Source organism: Falco punctatus, assembly GCF_963210335.1.
Source record: "Falco punctatus genome assembly, chromosome: 8".
In the NCBI taxonomy this organism is placed as follows: Eukaryota; Metazoa; Chordata; class Aves; order Falconiformes; family Falconidae; genus Falco; species Falco punctatus.
Genome location: NC_137588.1, coordinates 15,623,175 through 15,643,928, shown reverse-complemented (window position 1 = coordinate 15,643,928; position 20,754 = coordinate 15,623,175). Strand labels below are relative to the sequence as shown.

The window sequence follows — 20,754 nt, the reverse complement described above, 5'->3', positions numbered from 1 at the left end:
TTTGCCTGAGAACAGGACAAATAAACAATTTGGGAACAATTATGGCACTATGCAACTTCCAGTGATTGAAGTGAGACTTCATTTATTTTAAAATTAACTTCTAAACTATCCGCTTGTTTAATCATAACAAATGTGGAAGTTCTTTCTTGACTGTAACAGCTGAACACTTGGCTCAGTATTCTTTATTTCTTCATTCTTTAACATCAAGGCAAACTGGCAGCCTGCTTGGGATTTCTTGGGACTTTTTTAAAGATACCCAGATAATCCTCTGAGAAATCATACTAGATCATACCAACATTTCTCTAAAACTCAGGTCATAGCTCCTGTCAGTGCTTGGTTTTCTAACAGCAGGCATGAAAATGTAAAATCAAATACCTGGACTGTTATTTTTTTTTCATACTCCGATGAATAAAAAGGCCAAGTCCATAGTCTAGATTCTTATGTACCCTGAAAACCCATTTATAAACCTCTTCTTTACTTATCTTGGACTGCAATTTCAGACATTTTGTGATGGGATGGAAACCTTCTTTTTCCCGAACATGGCCAAATTGCATTTTTAGCTCTTTCAGTGCTCTCACAGCTCTAGCTCCACTGAAATTATAATGTTAGTCTGGATTTCCATCACTGTGACATCAAGCAGAGCCTGTCTGCCAGCATACAGACAGACTCAGCAGACTGAAATCTGAATGGAAAATGGGGTAAGAATAGGAGTGAATGGTGCCTGAATCAAGGCTACTGCAGAATACCCTTGTGTAATGCTCAGGGTATAGAAGGAGAGATACTTAGAGGGGTGGGAGAATAATGAAAAATTAAGAGTGTGGGCATATCAGGGGACATTTTCAGGTTTTTTTCCCCTAAATATACTTTCATGTGATTTGTCCTAAGTGCAAGACAGCTGAAAGCTATGATATCTTCTTCCCCTTCCCCTACGCACATGAGAACCTAGGCAACAGAAATAGATCATACATTGGAAGTGACAGTCAAGTATCTAAGTGATTGGAAATGAACTGTTTAAATCAGAGGAAGAGCTACAATTTGGAGAAGGAAAGGAGCCATACCCTTGGGAACACAATGATGATTTGTGCCCTTTTAAAACCCCAGAAAAACAAGAAGTGCAGATAAGACAAAAGCTTTTTTTTTCTTTTTTTCTTTTTTTCTTTTTTTTTTTTTTGGGGGGGGAGGGGGATGGAGTGAACCCTTACTTCAGGGATCAAAGAAGAAACCATTAGGCAAAGCTAAAATCATGACTGAAGCACCAGAGGCTCTGGAAAGGGCAATACTGGTACCACTGTTCATCAGCACAGAGAGAAATGATACATCACAGCTTGGTCTCTAGGGCCATGGTGGGTAATTTCTCAGTGGCTTCTCTTCCCTTTCCTCTATCCCACCAGTCCTGTCCCTGTTAAAATCAGTGCCTTGGTCTGCCAACCATGGGAGAGGCACATGGAGGAGCAATAAGGGATAGAAGGGAATAAATGTGTTCATGGCCACACTGAAGAGTGCGCACAACGTTCCCTCTTGGTGTTTGTTAGCGGTGCTCCTAGAGCAGAATCTTTTCCTTTTTCCACAGTCAGGTTTCCATCTGAATGGTGTCCCTTTGCCAACACATGCCAGTGAAATGAATGGCAGTAGCTTTGTCTCTGCAATATATTCTGTTAACTCTGTGATGAGGGCAGAACGCACTCAGACTGTACCCCAAATACAGAAAAGATCTGATGACCAGGATGCAGAAGCATGCAGCAGGCTTAAGAAACGTTAGGCAGGTTCAGTTACCTGAGCCAAAAGATGTGACAACAGTGGTTTTCATTTCTGAGACAGGGCAGTTCAGATACTGAAAAGATACTGAACTTTGTAACTTTGTTGGGGGATTCTTACTTCAACTTAAGCTGAGACTATTTCATTGAGAACAGCAGGTACACTCATATGACTCAAAAAAGGTTTCAGGATATTTATCTAGAAACCACAAAAGTGGGCTAAGAAGGAGAATCTGACTTTTTATTCCTATTTTTTGAGTACAAAGAAATTCCAAAACTTCCAGTATTACAGTCAATTTACACCAATTACAAAACAAAAGAAGAATGTTAAAACTCACAGACTGCAAATGGATATATTAGCTAAAACTCTTCTTAGATTGTATACGTAATTTCTGATAAAACATGACCTAAAGACCTCAGCTACTAAGGGAAAAGAACAGTTCATGGCTCTTCCCATCCCTTTCTACAAAAGCCCAATTTTCTTGAAAGTCTTCTTGCTAAACACCTCTCCTTTTCTCTCTAATTAATCACAGATAATGACAGGCATTGATACAGTTAATTATTTCTACTTTGGTGGACAAAAGTAAATAGTTAAAAAACAGAGTTCCTCACAGTTATAAATACCATTAACTGGCTCTTACAATCCTGCTGTTTCAAGGGGAGAAGTGAGCTTGCAGGGCTAAGAAGAGTGAGCATTTACCAGGTGAATTGAAGAGAACTTTAAATAAGAAGACCTGTAGTGAAAGCACCGACTGAGAAGTACGCTTGCTGCATACTGCCTCTGTCTAGACATCAATTGCATTACAGTTGCACTCATTCATAATTTGGGATATTTTTTTTTAATTTTTATTTTCAAAAAAGGGGAGGTATACCGAATTACTATCTCTTGCACCATTTGGTCTTTATTTAGGTGGCAAGCAGATGCAGAAAAATGAAAATGAACAAACTTAGATCATCTACTGGCAAAACACGTCAGCATTCCCAGGGGCTGGGAAGGCAGGCAGAAGCAAGCCAGCATGCCAAGAGAGGAAGGTTTCTGCTCCTATAGGTGAGGAGAGATGGAGCTTCCTGACCACACAACTTTCTGAGGGGCCAGGTTTAGCCACCAGGAACTTGGAAACTGCTATTTGCTTCTATCGTGATGATGGGAACAGCGTATGTCTGTAGGTACTCTTGGTAAAGAAACAGTGCTGCTCATCCAGGGAAGTCCATTTCTGCTTGACAGGAGCAACCTTGCGGAGCCCCAGACACAAGCACACTTCTTGCAATACGGGGATGAGAGTCCCTGTTTTGAAAGGTGGGCTTCCACTCCTTTCAAGCATTGCCGAGCTTTGCAGAGGCAACTTCCTAAGGTTGAAGTCATCAAACAATTTAACTTCCTGTTTGAGCGTTGCCATTACAGCGGTTTCACTTGGCTGTGTATCATGTGCTGCGGAGGGAGGAGGAGAGAAGTTATGTGAGCAACCAAAGGTGCAGCCTGGCCCCACAGGGAAGAAAGGCTGGTGGCGCGGGGCCCTGGGAGACGTGGCAGTGCCTGGAGGGGGTGGGGACAGGGCGTTGGGCCCACCATTAGCACCATGCTGCTGGGGATCCTCGTGGTGCTCTGCTTCATCCCCACTGCTGATGTAACAGGTAACAAAACCCCCTCACATTTCAATCTTTTCCACTATTTTTTCTTACTTTGATCATCAGGGGAGAGAAGGTCTAATATAGCTCTGAATTATTTTTGCACAAATTACTCTTGTGTTTGGATGAAAGAGGAGAGACAGAGCATGCTGCTAAGGCTACGCATGGATCAACCCGATATAACTAAAAGGCTGATTTTTTTCCTGCCACGATTATCTCTTCCAAAATAAGACCCAAGAGCTTTCTTTTAATTTGACTTGGTTTTAGATTCATTGAAAAACTGCATGCATAGACAGAGGGGTTTATTTCTCCTTCCACCCAGGTTTTACAAATTTTGTTCTCAAGTGCCTTCTCCTGGGGGGCAGAGGGGCTGAGCAGACCTGGTGCCAGCCAGTCCCTCCCTGGGGGCAGCCTCTCCACCACCCCCAAGTCTCCTGGGTGAAGCTCCAGGTCCCACCAGGCCTGGCTCAGCATGATGGGCTCCAGAGCTGAGCCCACCCACATCCTCTAGCAAATAGAAGGACCAAAAGCAGAGTTGCTTACTGAGCTCAGTGATGGGAGGATGGGAATTGCCGAGTTTCTGATTTTTGCATTGTTCAGTAGTTTGTTGATATTTACTAGATATCTAGCTTCTTTCTGAAAAGATCATCAACAACAAAAAATGTTTATTTGTGATTTTGAGATCCTGAATCTTAGTGAATTTTTCTAAACCTTCAGTTGTTGTGGCTAAGGTTTTCGCCTTGGTGTTGTCTTGCTGATGCAGTGTTCGTATGTTCAGAGTTAACACGTCTTTCCAAGGGTACATCAAAATGCAAAGCTAAGCAAGGGATGATGGCTAGTCTTGATAATCTTGATAATCTCGAGACAGATAATTTTTCAAACTGCTGGCCTGTGAACTGTTGTTATTGGGTCTTCCCCAAATAGCAGTGTTTTGTATTTTATAGGGAAGTTACAGAGAGGAACAAAAACCTGTTTTCCAGTACAAAACTTTTCACATATAGAATATATTTAGAGAGTTGTTTTTTCCAATATGGGAGATACAACTGAATCTACTTTTTCCTTATTTCTGCCTTATTTTTCGATAATTCTTTTCCTCAGTGAAGGCATTGTAATTTGCCTGACACCACAATCTACATTTCTTTAAGAGATCACAGGGTTTTTATCTTCCTTGTCCTTTTCCCATGTTTATAATTCTGTGTTTGCAATATCATAATTATTTCCACAGTGGGCCCTTGGGTTGTCAGAGAAGACACTGATTCCAGGAGGGGATAAGTATCAGCAGTGGGTTAACAGTTTTAAAAACATTTCCATGAGGTGTGAACAGCTTTTAAGTGACTCTTCTGAACTGCAGCAAAACAAAGTACAGTGTATGGTTATCAGACATAAGGGTTATGCCACGACTCTATAGACATTTATACACTTTGCATGAAGAAGTTGAATCTCCAATAGCTTCACGGAGACTGTTCAACTGCTTAAAGAGAAGCACATGAGGTCACTTGCTTCCTGGGGCCCTCGTCTTTTTCTCACATTTTTTCTCCACCTCTTCTCTTCATTTTAATTGAGAGGATTGATCCTTAGTAAACAGAAAACGTTAAGGCAGGTCAAAACCCTGCAAGATTTCCTCAAGCCACAGAGTGTATTATAGGCCTCAGGTATTTGTGTTTTGGGGGAGACAATAGAATTTGTCCCGTTCTGCTGTTGCTAGACTGTACCAGTAAGTGCTGCAGGTTGAGTTTGAATCATGGAAAGGGACTTAAAAGGTCAATTTGTTCATTTCCTTTTTGCAGAAACACTAACGTTTACAAAGCTTGTCCTTGCACCCCTTTTTTTTTGGCTAAATCATTACCATGCTATGGTCTGCCAGAGCGGCAGCTAGATTAGGTTGCCTGTCCCATGTATTTTGTCAAGTAAGTGTATAAGTGGGTTCCCACTGCAGTGTACCACAAACAACCTCAACTTTTTACTACCCATATAACCTTCTGGCTTATAGTGTTAAAATCAGCCTCTAACCCACTAAGGTTATCAGAATACAGAAGATGTATGAAGCAAGGTTAACCAAGATTAGGATGAAATCCACAAATTCTTGTTATAAAAAAAAAAATAATTAAAAAAATCACCAACTGACAAGAAAAACCCCCATGCTCACACTGGGTTTGATTAAAGCAAAAGTGTCACCTGGGCTTTAGGCAGTACTATGCTTCCTGCAGTACCGGCATCAAAGTAGGAAAGATCAGCAGAAAGCAAGTCTTTAACAGCTAGAAGGGGCAGAGCCCTCCAGCTGCATGTCACACACCCCTGGGTGATCTAAAAACGAAGTAAAAGAGAAAGACCCTTGTATCTGGGAAAGAAGAACAAAGGTAATTGAACAACGGATCAACAGCAGCAAAAATGGCATAGCTTTGTTTATAACATAGCTGTGTGTCTTTCTGTGTTTGGATTAAATAAACTCTTTCAGGTTTTCCCCTGTCCCCCAAGGGACTTAAGTGAGCCTTTTCTTCACTGTGCTTATAGAAATACCAACTTATCCCAGATTCCTTGCTCTGGCAAATAGCTTCTTGAAGTCAACTGGCATGGAAAAGAGAAAAAGAAGAGTACAAAATATTTTTAGCAGAATATTTTTTTCCAAAGTTGATGATGATTCATGGAAAGCTCTGGAAAAAAATACCTCAAAATAGTTATTTTCCATACTTTGTCAACTCTATTTCACTTTCTTGGCAAATAAGAAAGAAAGGAAAAAAAACCTCAATGAAGTTTTGCTTGCATCGTGGTCCATGATTAGAGAGTCAGTATTTTATGGATATTATATATGGATGGCATTTTTTAATTCATGATGCAAAAAAACTTACATGTGATTATAATAAATGTCTAGCATGACAAATAAGGTATAAAAATGCTTAAGAAACTCAGAGATCTTACACACCAGTGCACAGAAATCCTAAGAACCTGAGAAAGCTTGCAGTCTGTGTACATTAACTGAAATGATTTTACATTTTTAGACTTCACAGCTTTTTGAAACTGTAGACAATTATTTTTCATAACTGCCATTTTCTTGGCTGGCTAAAGCCAAGATATAGATATTTATTACTATGCAGCATGACTGAACACAGCTCTGGGAATGGCAATCATAACCCTATTTAGGGGAAAGCATACACTAATGGAAACACATACTAAATGTTTCAGAGTTTCACCATTTTAACAAACACAAAGCGACACTTACGAGAAGAACTGTCTCTGTGAAGGCAAAAGCAGCCTCAGCCCATGTCTGCTCAGAATGGTCCAGATCCTACTAAGAATCTAATTAAATCCTATTCAGATCACAAATGAAGTAAAGGATGTTTGGCCTTACTCTGTTTTCCCCATGCAACGAATATACGTTTTGGCATGACTGACTTTCTTCAACTAAAAAAAACCCCTAAACTGGGAGGAGGAAAAGGATGACAACAGAGCCTGTCTAACATACCTTGTGGATTAAGCCTGCCTTGCCTCTACTGGCATTGCAGCCCAACAAATTCACATGGTGCTAATTGGTTCCTATAGATGAAAAATAAAAAGATCTACCTCAATTTAGATTTGAACAAGTAGAGCCACTTTGTGAAAACTGGTTTTGGGTCCTTAGCTTAAAACGAAGTGGCCTTCGTTTAATGATCCAGGATAACTTTTTCCCACTCTTCAGCTGCCCTACATCCCAACATCAACAGCATGGGCTAGGTTATCAACACTCAGCCTACATACCAAGAGAGCAGACCACACCATAAATCCAAGAGGTAGAACAATTCTACCACAGGCTTGCACATTGTCACTTACGTCAAAGATCAATTTTCTGGCCAGCAAAAATACAATCAAATACCTTGTCTAAAGGGGTGGAATCCAAACCTCACCCCTTACTAGAATGCCTTATAAGCCTATGCGAGAGCTTTTGTCGGAAAATGCTGATTCGATGAAACTGAAATGTTTTGCTGAAATGTCTTCATTTCGATGAAAATTCACCACAGGCAGAACCTCAAGTAGAAACCTGCCTTGTCTGTTATTAATCTGGCACTCAGTTCCACGACTCAAAGATCCGTGTCTCTTTCTGCTCAAAAGCCTGGAAATGTCCATCCTTCATCAAAACAAAGTTTCACAGTGTTTGGGTTCCCTGCAAACATGGGATTTCAGAGCTGTGATGAGCTCTGCTCCACTCCTCATACTATGTTGAACAAAGAGACACAAGGAGTATGGACTGCAATCTTTCTCTGCTAAAGATGAGGCAGTAGAGCATTCCCTGCTCGTGTCTTCCTGCTGTCATGAGAGGAAAGAACCGGTAAACAAGACTTTCAGTGAGAAAATTAACAACTTCAGCAGTTTCATGGGTTGGGCTGGTAACTGGGGACCTGCTAGCCATGGCTTGCTTTTACTGCCCACACCCTACCACTAGTCTTGACCATCTCATGCATCTCTTTGTGTTTACTCCCTGGATTACCTTCATGCCAGAGAAGTATCCTACTCAATAGGCTGGGGAACTCCATCTTCTTATGCAGGTGTGAACACACTAAATTTAGCCATTTGGTCCTAAATATTGTTAAACATGGTGAAATACTTGTTTTCTGGGCATTCTGGATCTGGCTGCCTTCCCACTCCGTTTCCCTTACTAGCCTTTTTTAAGTCTCATTACATGGACTAAGTAGAAAGAATACAGGTTCTGCAGCAGATTTTGAGGACAAGAGGTACAATTCTCATTCCCACAACCACAGCATTTCTCAGGGATTTAAAAAAGGCTACTAAGACCTCATATGAGTTGAGTTTGCATGAAGACTTACACAGTCATATACACACAGAAAAGGGCTGTCCTTAGTTCTAGCAAGTTCCTAGCTTAAAAGCCAAAACTTTCCTCCTCTTACTGGTCATCATTTGAAAAATAGGGCCTTATTTGTACAGGATGATTTTTCTTGGAAGACTTTCTTGGAAGTCTTTCTGCATAGTCCTTGCAGTGTTTCATTGTTTGGCAGATGGTAGCACAGAGGTCTACATGTCAGAAAACATTTCCTGTTTATGTATCAGTCTGGTCAATTCAAATTGAGTTATACATTCATGTGACATGTTTTTTGCAGGCCACTTGAGTGCTAAGTGCCAATGCAGTGTCAAATTAGTCAGCTCCTGAGCCCATTGAGAGATTAGGAATCTACTACAGCTGCTAGCTAGAGAAATTGCTTATTTTACATTAACATGATAACAGTTTAGTTTAGTGGTTTTAGTGCTCATCATCTAAGGTCCAGACCCTTGAATTTGTTCGACAAATCCACTTGCAAACTATTCAAGTCTGCCCTTGGATTAAGAAGCAAGTGTATATACGATACTCTCTTATCTGACTGCTAAACTAAGCATTTAATTCACGGTGTTTTCACTCCATAATGTCCCCTGGGAAACTGCTTGCTAAGGAAAGGATAGACTAAGGTGGTCTTACGTATCCACGCACGCACAAACACACAGAGTAGCTTTCTGAGCCCTGACCTTAAATCCCAATCACATGGGCCACTTTCTGTACTAGTGTTCTGACTGAAGAAAAACACTCCTGACCTCACAGTCTCCCCTAGTGACTATGTAATTATTTACATAGAGGGGGATTGCTGCAACAAGAGCTCCTGTGAGAAACTGCTTCTGCAGCTTGGTGGTTACATACTCCCCAGTAGGGAGTGTCAGCAGTAGAGAGGAGATATGGAGAAGAGTTGCAAGGGAGGATGTGTGGTTCTGAAGTCTCATACTGTATTTTATAAGCAAGTGTTTTTCTCACTTTCTCCCCTCCTCTGCCTTCCAGAAAACAAGATTTTAGTGGCTCAGCATCCTTTCCTCACTGTAGCTAACAAAACTGCAACTCTAGTCTGCAACTACACATACAATGGAACAGGGAAGGAATTTCGAGCTTCACTGCACAAAGGAACAAACAGCGCAGTTGAAGTTTGCTTTATTTCATGGAACACAACCAAAATTAGCAGTAATTCAAATAAAGAATTCAACTGCGAGGGGATTCATGATAAAGACAAAGTAATCTTCAATCTCTGGAATATGAATGCCAACCAGACTGACATCTACTTCTGCAAAATAGAGGCCATGTATCCACCCCCATATGTCTACAATGAGAAGAGCAATGGAACCGTCATTCACGTGAAAGGTAAGCTGGGAAATCTCTGTAGGCCAGTATCCTCCCTATACACACTCCCTACATGATGCCTTGAGGCCATTTGTTTCCTTAACAAAAAAAAAAAAATTGGGTTGCTTGGTAAAACTACATTCCTGCTCCTGATGTCCTGAAGAACACATTTTAAAATTATGATTAATACAAATAGTGCATTGGAACAAGGAGTATATAAGCAGAGATTGAGGTTTTTGCTTTCATATACTTAAAAGCTGTCTTTGTTCTTTTCCTTAAAGAAACACCCATCCAAACACAAGAGCCTCAGTCTGAAATGTCATTGTGGATTATGGTGGCAGTGGCTGGAGTTCTTACTTTCTACAGTATGCTAATAACCACAGTTTTTATTAACCACTGGGTAAGAAACTACTGTTTTCCTTTGCTCTATATACTCTTTGCCCCTGGTTCATTTCTTAGGCTACACCTTGCCATGTTTACCACAAACTCACTGATACCCCTCGCCGCAGGATCACAGTGCTTCTCCACCCTAGCTATATGTGCACACCCATGCTATGCCCCAAAAGAGCTGAAACACCAGATGCTCTCCAGGTGGACAGTCAGGCCTCTGCAGTAGAGTCCTTAAGCAATTGGTAATGCCGTAGTGTTGGCAGTGCCCTGCACACCAGCAATACTGGGACGCTGCCTCTAGTTCTGCCAATTGTCCCTGTCATGGAAATCTAGCACTACAAACATTCCTGGCAAAACCCTTTAACACTAAACTGACAGAAGGAGCTTTCCTACAGTAAAACAATCTTTAGGGAGCCCTCAGTTGGCCCAAGACCATCTGCACCATAGCCAGCAATTCCCTCGAGTACCCACTAGTTCTGGCAGCTTGACTGCAAGGGAAGAGGAGCACCAGATCTCAGTAGTCCCTCATCTGCCTCTGTACATTCACCCTAAGAAAGCCGAGACAGTCTTACAGCTTACTATTTTGCTTTCTAATCTCTCTGGAGAGTTGGCTGGCCCAGGCCATGTTCAGTTCTGCCTGCTGGAGTGAAGAGAGAGTGAGGCGTGATGCAGAGGTAGCAGAGGAATGTGTTCCTAGACAAGTCTTAGGATTGTGATCTCCTAGAGCTGATTTACACTACTTACTCCATCTGGGAAGGACTCGAACAATAACAGTAGAGAACTCTGCTCCTTATACTCTGCCTTTTCCTTGTATCTTTGTTGTTAAATGGCGATTTTCATCACATTACAAGGTAGCCTGCAAAAAGGCCCCAAAGTCCCTGACTAATGTTAAATGTTGCAGGTATGCAGAAAGCCACTGTCACTGCTAGCTGAAGCTTGAGATCTGTTAAATGTTTCCTAAAAATACACTTGCTCAATAGAAGTCTCTTTCTAATGGAAAACAATCGAACAGGGCATTGCCATAGGAAAAGGCAGGTTAAGTGGTCCTTCTTTGTGCCTTGTTGGAGAGGCTGATGCCTAGGAGAGCTGAGAGGATTACAGCAGAACAGCTGCTGGTATTTCAGTGCTGAGCTACTGTGGCTGTGTCTGGTGAGATACTGTCGCTTCAAATCGGTCATTTACAATCTGAACCATTTTCTCTCTGCTATATTTGTTTGGTACCCAATGGCTACGCACTTTGCTAACATGTCTGCCCCCAGCAAGAGTGACAAGGCTGCACTGCGATGTGTGCCATTTACAGCATCAGTTATTACCTGCTGTTATCACTGCTGGTGGTATTCTCCTGACAATATGCACTCTGAGTGTGGGTGTATTTAGAGTGTTGCTGAATGTAAATACAGCTACCTAGAAGACACTGTGAACTGTAAAATAAGGTCCTAAAATCTGATACTTGACAGCCATGGCAAGCCTATTTCACCTGAGTTCCTGAAAGCAGCTGAAAATTTTTCTGTCCTCATACAGTTCTGCCTTCCCTGGAGGAAAACCGCTTTCCTTTCTGAAAGTGCCGGTCTTTGATCCTGTAATAGTCCAGCACGCACTCATGCTAGCAAAATGTCTTTCTCCCATGCAAAATTACCTCTTAGGTGAATTGAAAATCCTATATTACGGAGATGAACATATACAGGTAAAGCTTTTGTTTCCAATGATTTACATGCATCGACTGCGTTGAATGACTTAAACAGTATGTAACTTATATATGCAAGGTGCTGAATGTATATAAAACATTAATATAAAAAAGCTTAAAAGTTTCATAGTAACTGCCCCATTCTGCGTGTACAGCACAATTCAGCCATCAGATTTGCTAATGCAAACCTCCAGTTCCACAGCATCACAAATATATTGCATCACATGCAAATATTTATGTACGTAGGAATGAAATTTCAGTGAAAAGGAGATTGAAAAGAAGTAACATCAGCATCAAGGAAAAAAGCATGGAAGCACTTTATCTAGACCCTGATCAATAAAGTCTAAAGCTATGCAAAACCACCAACCTTGTGTGCAGCCTGTAGGAGAGGTTCAAATGCTGTAGCCACAAACTTCCTCTGTGATTACAGGCAAATTATTTCACCTGTCTTCTGTTGCTCTTATTTCTGAAAGCGATGATGCTTCCCCTGTCTCACAGGGGCATTATAAGGCAGGAATTCAACAGTGAAAATGATTTTTTTGAGGCCCAGACAGTGAGACAAATAAAAGATTAATATAATCTCTGATTCTTTTGCCCCTTGAAGGAAGGCTCAGAACAACATATACATTGTGTGTTACTGCTGTAAACGGTAGGCAAATCATGATATACACAGCCTGGGATCATTTTTCCTGCTCTTTTTGCATTTGAGTTAAGCTAATTTATTTTTTCCTCCTAATAAATGAGGACAGTCTTCACTGCTCAGACTGTATTGCTTCTGCTGAGTCATTCCACAGCTGAGAATTGATGGTGAGAGGCATCAGTTTGTATCCTTGGTTTGAAGCATTCCTTTACCTGGAGAACTAACACCGTAAATCTCTCAGCAGATAAGCTGGAGACTTACATTCAGGTTGGGCAAATTCCATAGATTATTTTATGAGAACATGTTTCCTAATTCTTCTGTAAAGGTATTTAAACCTGAGGCTGCCTTATAAATATGCCTGCTTCCCTGAATGAGGACCTAGGGCCAGAACTGTCAGACGTTAATATGAGCATTGGGTGAGACAATTTGTTAATTCAAAGAAGGAAAAATTAATCAAATCCATTATTAACTTGTCTCAGGTCTTATTAACAGGCAAACCCCCTCTACTCAAAGAATCCCTGTTCCCTTTCTTCTTCTCCCTTTTTGAATGTTCACCCCAGGCAGGACAGACTAATTGCAGAAATGTTTCCACACTTCTCTTCACCTTTTTTTCCCACAGCAAAAATCCAAAAAGAATATGTACCATCAGAGTGACTACATGAACATGACTCCCCGGCATCCACCATACCAGAAGAACAAGGGTTACCCACCCTACGCACCAACACGAGACTACACTGCATATCGGTCCTGGCAGCCGTGACACCCACCAGCTGACCCACCAGTAGCCTTATGTGCTTCTAGGCAGTCACTTGCTCTTGGATGTGGAAGGACAGCCTCTCATTTTCTCATCACGTTTGTTGTTATTGACCATGGATACCTACACCGTAGCAAGTATTGGCTAAACTTCGATGTAAGATACTAAAAGAAAAAAACAAACACACAAACAAACATAAAAAAGCAGGGGAAAAGTAAAAAAGGTTTGTTCTCCATGACAGCTGAAAATGAGATACAAATTGTGTTGAGGGTTGTCAGTGGGTAAGACAGAAAGAAGGCGTCAGACCTCAGAGCTGGTCTCCTCCTAACACTTGTGGTTTTGCTCAGCTGTTGGGAAGACCAGAACTTCTGACCTTTCCCAATAACTGCTGCCTTAGATTTAACCCTTAATTTCCTTCCCTGTATATCTAATCCTCAGCAACTCTTGTTGCTGTTAAATAAGGCAAAATGTAAAAAAAAAAAAAAAAAAAAAAAAATCTTTTTTTCCCTACAAGACCAGGGCACCATTTGGAATTCAAAACACATGCTTGAAAGAAAGAGGGGAAAGTCAGCCAGAAGGCACCCAAGCTATTAGGCTATGGCACAAGTGGGCCACCAGGACAAATCGAGCTGATAGAAAATTGCTAAACCTTCAACATGTGAGGCCTTAGGCTGGACACTTTGTAAATGTTCATAAGGCCATTTGAAGTCATGACCAAGCAGTTCCACAGAGTGAGAAGGTAATCAGTCTGAAGACAAAATCAAGACAAGCAGGAAAGGAAGAAAGATCTGTTATCTTCATGAAGAACCCCATTTCTGTTTTGTTTGCCTCCTACAGCGACAGAACGCAAAGTTGTATGGGAAGCATTAGAAGACACAGAGGTCAGGTTTTGAGGAGAGCTTTACTTCCATTTTTGTTTCTATCCAAAAGACATTCTGCTGAGTCCTCCTGAAAATTCATGCACATCTTCTGGCACCTAGGTTGTACCAGAGCTCTTTCAAGAATCTGGGTCCGGTTATGAGCAACTAAAGATCACCTGAATTTTTTTCCTATAAGCCCCTATTTTTGGGGTGTGAGGGGGTCCTTCATTCCACCGTTGTAAATTGGACTTGCAAGTGCTCAGCCACCTGCAGGGATTACTCTGGGCACTTTGAGGAACTTTGTGTTGACTGGATGTTACCTTTCTATCTAAAGATGTTCTTCAGGAATGCTCCATGCTGGAGTAGGACAAAGGCTTTAGCAAAACCTGCTTCTTTCTTTCAGTTAAGCATGTTTACATTAGCAAGACATCCTAAACTGTAACTGGTATTGTCTTGGCATAAAATCCCTTTTCATACTGAGGAGATGAGGTTTATTTTATAGGGACTACTGAATAAACAATTAAATGAGAAATAAATCCATATTCCCACCTTGAAATAAAATTAGGATTGTATAACATTTACTTTCCTCCAAACTGGAATAAGAAAATCCTTTCTCTCTTTGAGGGCAGGTGACAAAAGTAGAGATATGGAAGCATGACAACAATCTGTTTTGACTTCTTAACCCAAGAAAAAAACTGTGGCACTTCCAAATTGGAAGTTTTTATTTGAGTTTGCTGACTGGGCAGGAAACCATTAATTCTGAGTCATGTTCCTGGAGGGTGCTGTGCCACCTCTGAGCAGTGGTGAGATGCCTGCTGTCCCCGCAGCCAGGCACAGCTCCACCAGGGCAGAGTGCAGAGCCACAGTGGCAATGGCAAGTGAGGCCTGAGCACCCACTGCCATGAGGCAGTACTGTACATGTGGGATGGGACCAGCAGCCCCTGGGAGCTTTGCTCTGGGTCAGTTCAGCAAACCCAAAAGCTTATGGTTGGGTTGAAGAACTTGAAAACAAAGTCTTTTTATTTATTTCTTCTGCTTTCCCCTCCCCACATGCACAAATTCCCAAGGCTGACATTATTCCGCATAACTTTTTTAGTCTCTTTTCCTGAAAAGCCCCTTACTGCTCAGCATGGGGGGGGGGGGGTGGGGGGCAGGCAGGACCCATGGCAGTCCCCTATGGTCCCAGCTTGGCCCTCCTTGCTCACCCTGCCTGGGGGTGTGTGTGTTAGTGTCTTGCCCCCTCTTTCCTCACTTGGAGGGGGGAGGTGAGTGGTCCTGTGCCAGGGACATCCAGCCTCTCCTGGTAGACAGCAGTGGCCTGGGCGCAGTCCCGCGTCAGGCACTGTCTTGCCATGCTCCACGCCATCTACCAGTGCTGTCACTGCATAACACAACATTAACAAGTGCTCTGATTACAATGCGCTGTGAAAAATCACATCTTCTAGTGCAAATGTTTATCAAAAGCATAAACCAGGGTAAACGTTCTTTGTTTAACTGCATCTATATATATTTAGATATAGATACATCTACTTCATTGTATCTATATCCCTTAGAGTTTATTATACTTTTTGCAATCTTATTTTAAAATTATTAAATAGATACATTAAATTAAATCCTGAATAAATGCATTGGGCCTGAGGCTAGTCAGAGGAAAGTATTACTTTCTAAAGCAAATGTTAGTATAATTTACTTTCTGTCCCCTAACACTTTTGTAATTTCCATATATAAAACATACTGATAGCTCCCAGGACATGATACTGGAAAGTAAGTCCTAGAACATGTGGAACAAGTATTAATTCAACTGACCAAAAAGCGAGAGAGTATGATACAGGGAAACATCCTAAACATATAATGAAAAAAATGAGGAGAACCAGGACAAGAGAGGCCTCAGCACTGTGTTAAAGTAGATATCGTCATTGTATTAAAGCACTGTAGGGATATGAATTACAGACTATTAGAGTTGAGATACCAGTAAACACCTTTGATCCACCACTGTAAGGGACTAAAAGAAAGTGTTTGCAGAGACGCAAGCCAGTTAAGCCTGAAGTCTGGCTCTGCATATGTGCATTAGCATATATGACAAACAGAGCAATCCTAATTTATTCCATCTGGTTTTAGGCAACACATAACATGCCAGGACAACCCTGGCCCTCCATGGCCCTGCCTTTGGGGTCTATATGCTGTTTACAGGATGATGTAAAGAGAAACCTCCCTCTGTTGCTGCTCTGAACTTGGAAACTGGCCCTTATGGAGGGCAGCAAGAGATCAATGGAGTTTTCTGCCTTGCACACAGGTCTTAATTCAAATGTAAATACGATCCTGCTGAACAGTGATTTCATTTTTCATCCTCCTTCCCCCCACTTTTGGATCTCAGTGTCAAATGAACATCTGATCTGCAGTCGTCATATCTGAACGGCAATCAACATATGTTGCAAGGGGTCAACCAAAGGTTGCACAGCTCCAGCCCCCTGCGTGCTGATTCCTGTTCTGCACGTCTCCAGCACAGCACAAAACAACACCCTGGTTATTCTGGGCTTCCAGGAACCAAGCCCCTAGGAGACAAGTGCCAAGGAGGTAGCCTGTGTTATCTTTGCAGTATTTTGAACCTTCACCATCGGGGTTGTCAGGTTTACTAAAGCCAAAAGTCTTGGACATTCCTTCTAGTTTGAATCCCCCAAATTCAATATCCTCGTCCTTTATCAGATTTTTTCAAAATGCCTCTTCTTTCTTCTGGAGCTGTAAACATGAACCCTGGGTGTCTGTCAAACAACATCACATCTTCCTTCTTTGCATATCGCCTCTTTCAGTTTCACTCCTATGCCAGCCTCAGCAGTTCAGGAATCCATTCAGTTTGTTCATCTCTAACACCATTGTGCAGCCTTCCACATGTACCCCTGACTAGTTATTTGCTTCACAAAGACTGTCTTGTATGCCACATTCCTCTTCAGTTTGGGGTAAGGAGTTGCCACAGGAGATTGGAGCCATGTGGGGATTGGGTAGATACGTGCTTTCTTGTTCGAAGGATTTTGGGACTTTCATCCCTTTGATTTTTCCCATCATTTTCAGATTTTCAATCCTGCCAAGCAACCACGTGGGAATCCCACACCACGTGCTTCCCACAGTGCCTTTAATTTCTGTACATTTCATTTCCTGTGCATAGCAGGCTTTTGGCTATTGCCAAGTTCATTATGCCTGTAGACATGCCCTGACAGCAGAAGCAACTTTGGCTGCTGATGGTATGTTTGATACTAATAAATGACATGGTACAAAAAGCTTGAGTTTTAGGAGCACACAAGCAAAGGCTGCAGCACTGAAGATCAGATCTTTCCGTTCTCAGCAAGGCTTTTGCTGTGTGACTGGAAAATACTTTTATTCAAGATGAATCACAGACTAAGACATAATTTTGTTAGTCACTCACACTAGCCAGAAAACAGGTTAGGGTAATGAGTAAAACATCAGCTTTCTTAAGGTCTAATAGAGAGTGGGGAAGGCTGGAAACAGCACTAGGCAGTAATTTGTAGCCAAAGTCAGTGTCTGTAAGTGGCTGTGAGAGGGAAACATTACTAGCTGCTTATCTTGATGCAAATGGATTGTTCTTCACAATTAGGTGCTTTTGTTAGAGCATCACATTACAGTATGTTACTATTCCAGCCTCAAGGGCATGCAGATAGTCTGATGTAGCCAATTTGGCTGACAAAGTATTAGGAGGCTGCCAATTTCATACAAACTCATTTACAAAGACACAAAAAGCTGAATGGTCTCAAATTCACAGTGGTTTTCTTTTGTTGTTGGTTTTTTTGTTTTTTTGTTGTTTTGTTCTTTTTTTTACTGGATCTCCAGGATCAAGGCGCAGGTTCTTACTTTTTCTCCTTTTTATTGTTAATAAAAATGAAATGTAACTGTATTTTCAGGACCCATACACAAAAATGAAATGTAACTGTATTTTCAGGACCCATACACTTACCGGGAGCACTTCAGTTCTGGGGAGCTGGCTCTGTCTCATTCATCTGACCATTGAAATGACCGGGAATTTTCAAATGCCAGTTTTCCTAGCCATTATATTATTACGTGGCCACATTATTCCTTTTCCTCACTGGTTTGTGTTTTTGTTTTTTTTTTTATTCCTTCAAGGGAACTATTCTGCATCAGGTTGAAATGTTTTCATGGGCTGGAACAACTCCAGTTTTTCAGTCAGGAAAGATTACTCCCTAACCAGCAAAAACAAAGACACAAACAAGCAATTTGTAACACTACAGTTCTGTGGAAATTCACATAGTGGTTTCAATCTGGTAGGAGGATCAAATAGTCTTTTTACAAAATCCTTTTGCTCTAAAATAAAGAAGCTTAAGAAATTACATACTAAAGTACCTTAAAAGAAAAGAGATCACGTTGCAAAATTAAGAAATCAAAGGCAGGAAACGCCAGAAGGAAGCTTTCCTATCCAGCCTCTCTTCTGCCCTCTTGTGTGACCGGAGTGACTCTTTAATTATAATTGCATTTTTTCCCTGTCTGCAGGGACTTTGCCTGCCCCTCTGAGCATATGCTGCTGACAGATGCTGCTCCGCTCCCTTGCAGCAAGAGGCCCCAGGTACCGTCGGAGCCGGCGCTCCGCTGGCAGCACTGCAGGTACAGAGTTGGAGTGACATCTCAAGCCCCTCGCATGGAGGACTCTAGCAGGACACAACCATCAATCAGGCTAACTTAGATAATAGCTAAATTAATGCCCGACAGCCTTGTCAGTGCCCCATTAAATTAGATCACTCTGTTGTGAGTCAGAATGAACTAATTTTCCTGCTATGCTTGCTGCCTGTGACAGCCCTTGGGCTACTTTAATCTTCAAACACCAGTGGTCAAGATGAGAGCTGTTTATTTTTTTCTCATGAAAATGACGAAGTAAGCTGCTTTTGTTTCTTCCTGGGCTTCTCAGCCTTCCCCAGCCAAATCAAAACTGGCTAGAGAAAGGATATTTTTTCTCTGTTTGCATAGGTCATTGGCTCCTGATGCACAGGGACAGAGGCTGAAGTCCAGGGTGGAATGTCATCTTTGGGAGCATTATCTTGTGTAGCTTTTTCACTCATTAGCAGAATGCTAGAGTAATGCCAATGTTTTATCTTAACAAAAAAGTCTGAGACTATGAAGATACAGAACTGGACAGCAAGGGCATAGCCTCTTTCCCTGATGCAGACATACAATGTTGACACTGCTTTCAAGACCAGCCCTGTGATGGAGCAATCCACCCCTAAGGAGGCGAGAAGCAAAAGGGGTTAAAGGAGAAACCACTCTGAAACCACTTCAGTGAAACTCTAGAACAGTCCCTCAGGGAATGGAAATGAACAAACCAGCTGCAGGATGCACTGCACAATGCAGGCCCCTGCCTCTCCCTGGCCATATACTAGAAATAGTATTAAAAACACCCTAGTCTTTGCCTCAAAGAGTACTTTTTACTGCATAGGCATCAATGAGAAACTAGCCGCATTGATGATGAAAGCCAGGTTAGGTCCTGTGTGTGGACTTGGGCGCACTGTTGAGTCCCAGGAAACTCTTGAGATGAAGGCAGAAAATTATATTCCAAGGGCAATGGCCAAGCAAACCACAGCAGGCTGGAAAGGCAGGATGGATGAAGGGCTGACTGCAGGAAAAGTCAAGTTAAGCAACTCCAGGGCTTCTCTCCAGCAGTAAGAAAAATGCATTAGTTTGGACTGTAGCTCCAGTGAATTTCCTTCAGTAAAAGCAGCCCTTGGAAGGATGAAGGTTCTGCGGTTATTTCCTGTGATTTAAGTCAAAATAACTATGCATATATACTCAACCAGAAAAGATTATCAAAATACCCTTATTTCTGCCTTTTCTCCTTTCTGAAGTAAAGAATTGCTTACTTACATGTTCTACATTTAACCTGTACTATAAGGTTTTAAAATCGGAGTATTCCTTTCTTGTTACTTTTTTTTTTTTTTAATTTTTATTAAGGAGTTTCTGTTGTAGTTCTGCAATCCGACTTCAGACCACAAAGGCAGAGGCAAAATAACAAGCGGGGTATAGGCGGAGGATGTATGTACTGCAGCTCAGCCCTGCATGGTAGTACCCATGCACTGTGAAAGACAGCAGGCGCAAATTTAAGTTCAAAGAATCCACAGGTTACATGAGCAACTTGGTGAAGAAATGTCAGTTAGAAACAAGCAGCAGAGAACAGCTCTGCCTTCCTATTGCTGTGGCTTTGCTTGGTGACGATGACATACAAAGATTAAGTCTAACTGCATGAGCTCCAGTTGTTTATCTCCTTTATTATCATCGCCAGTAAGTGAAGGAGATGTGTGGGTGTCACCTGCAAAAAAAGAGAAGTTGCATTTCTGAGAGAAAAACATCTGCAGATCAGAGAAGGCAAATGATCTTAATTCGTGCATATCCAGTTTCCTTCCTGTCACTAATCTGCAGCACTGCATTCAGCCTCCTGGATTTCCTTAGCTTTATTATGCTGAAAGAGAATGCAAGAGAGAGAGGCAGAGGGGCTTGAGCAATAGGAAGTGCCCAGAATGATTGCAGATCACCAGGGTCATTTGTAAATCACTGATAGCCTGGCTCCCAGGGCATAGAGTTTGATTTTCCCTCCGCTCTCCTCCCATCTGCTGCGCTATGGAGATTTGCAACAAGAAAAGCTATCTGCTGTGCAATCAATTTACAGAAGAACATTTTGTTTAGGCTGCTATTGAAGGATGTTAGCAGAAGCTGGAAGCCCTGGGTCAACACCCATGACATGAGTATTAGTGTCTGTGCAGAAGATGTAGAAGATGTGGTTCTTTTGTGCTTGCATGTTTGTGTCTGTGACAGAGTGAATGTCTGTGCACAGTTAAACACTGCTTGCTGCATATATTGCACAGAAAGCACTATTTTAAGAGAGATTGAAAGCATAGGCATCTCCTACATTGGA

The 20,754-nt window shown here is 41.8% G+C and overlaps 1 protein-coding gene and 1 long non-coding RNA gene across 2 annotated transcripts in view; one reads left to right on the top strand and one right to left on the bottom strand.

Annotated features, from left to right (window-relative positions):
• The first annotated feature begins 3,166 nt into the window (after nucleotides 1-3,166).
• On the top strand, nucleotides 3,167-14,372 carry CD28 (CD28 molecule). The gene is made up of 4 exons (XM_080400304.1): nucleotides 3,167-3,386; nucleotides 9,172-9,525; nucleotides 9,786-9,904; nucleotides 12,838-14,372. The coding sequence occupies exons 1-4, from the start codon at nucleotides 3,332-3,334 to the stop codon at nucleotides 12,976-12,978; spliced, it is 669 nt and encodes a 222-aa protein (XP_080256430.1). The 5' UTR covers nucleotides 3,167-3,331; the 3' UTR covers nucleotides 12,979-14,372.
• LOC308068893 overlaps nucleotides 13,361-20,754 on the bottom strand; it is a 27,114-nt gene continuing 19,720 nt past the window's right edge. The window contains exon 2 of the long non-coding RNA XR_013930178.1: nucleotides 13,361-20,151. This is a non-coding gene — a long non-coding RNA (uncharacterized lncRNA). The remainder of the gene's footprint in view (nucleotides 20,152-20,754) is intronic.

Excerpts from the sequence above, each read along its gene's own strand:
- CD28 (XM_080400304.1), top strand. The coding sequence starts at position 3,332 with ATGCTGCTGGGGATCCTCGTGGTGCTCTGCTTCATCCCCACTGCTGAT. Across the intron at positions 3,387-9,171 it reads CCCCACTGCTGATGTAACAG|AAAACAAGATTTTAGTGGCT; the intron begins GTAACAAAACCC and ends TCTGCCTTCCAG. Across the intron at positions 9,526-9,785 it reads AACCGTCATTCACGTGAAAG|AAACACCCATCCAAACACAA; the intron begins GTAAGCTGGGAA and ends TTTTCCTTAAAG.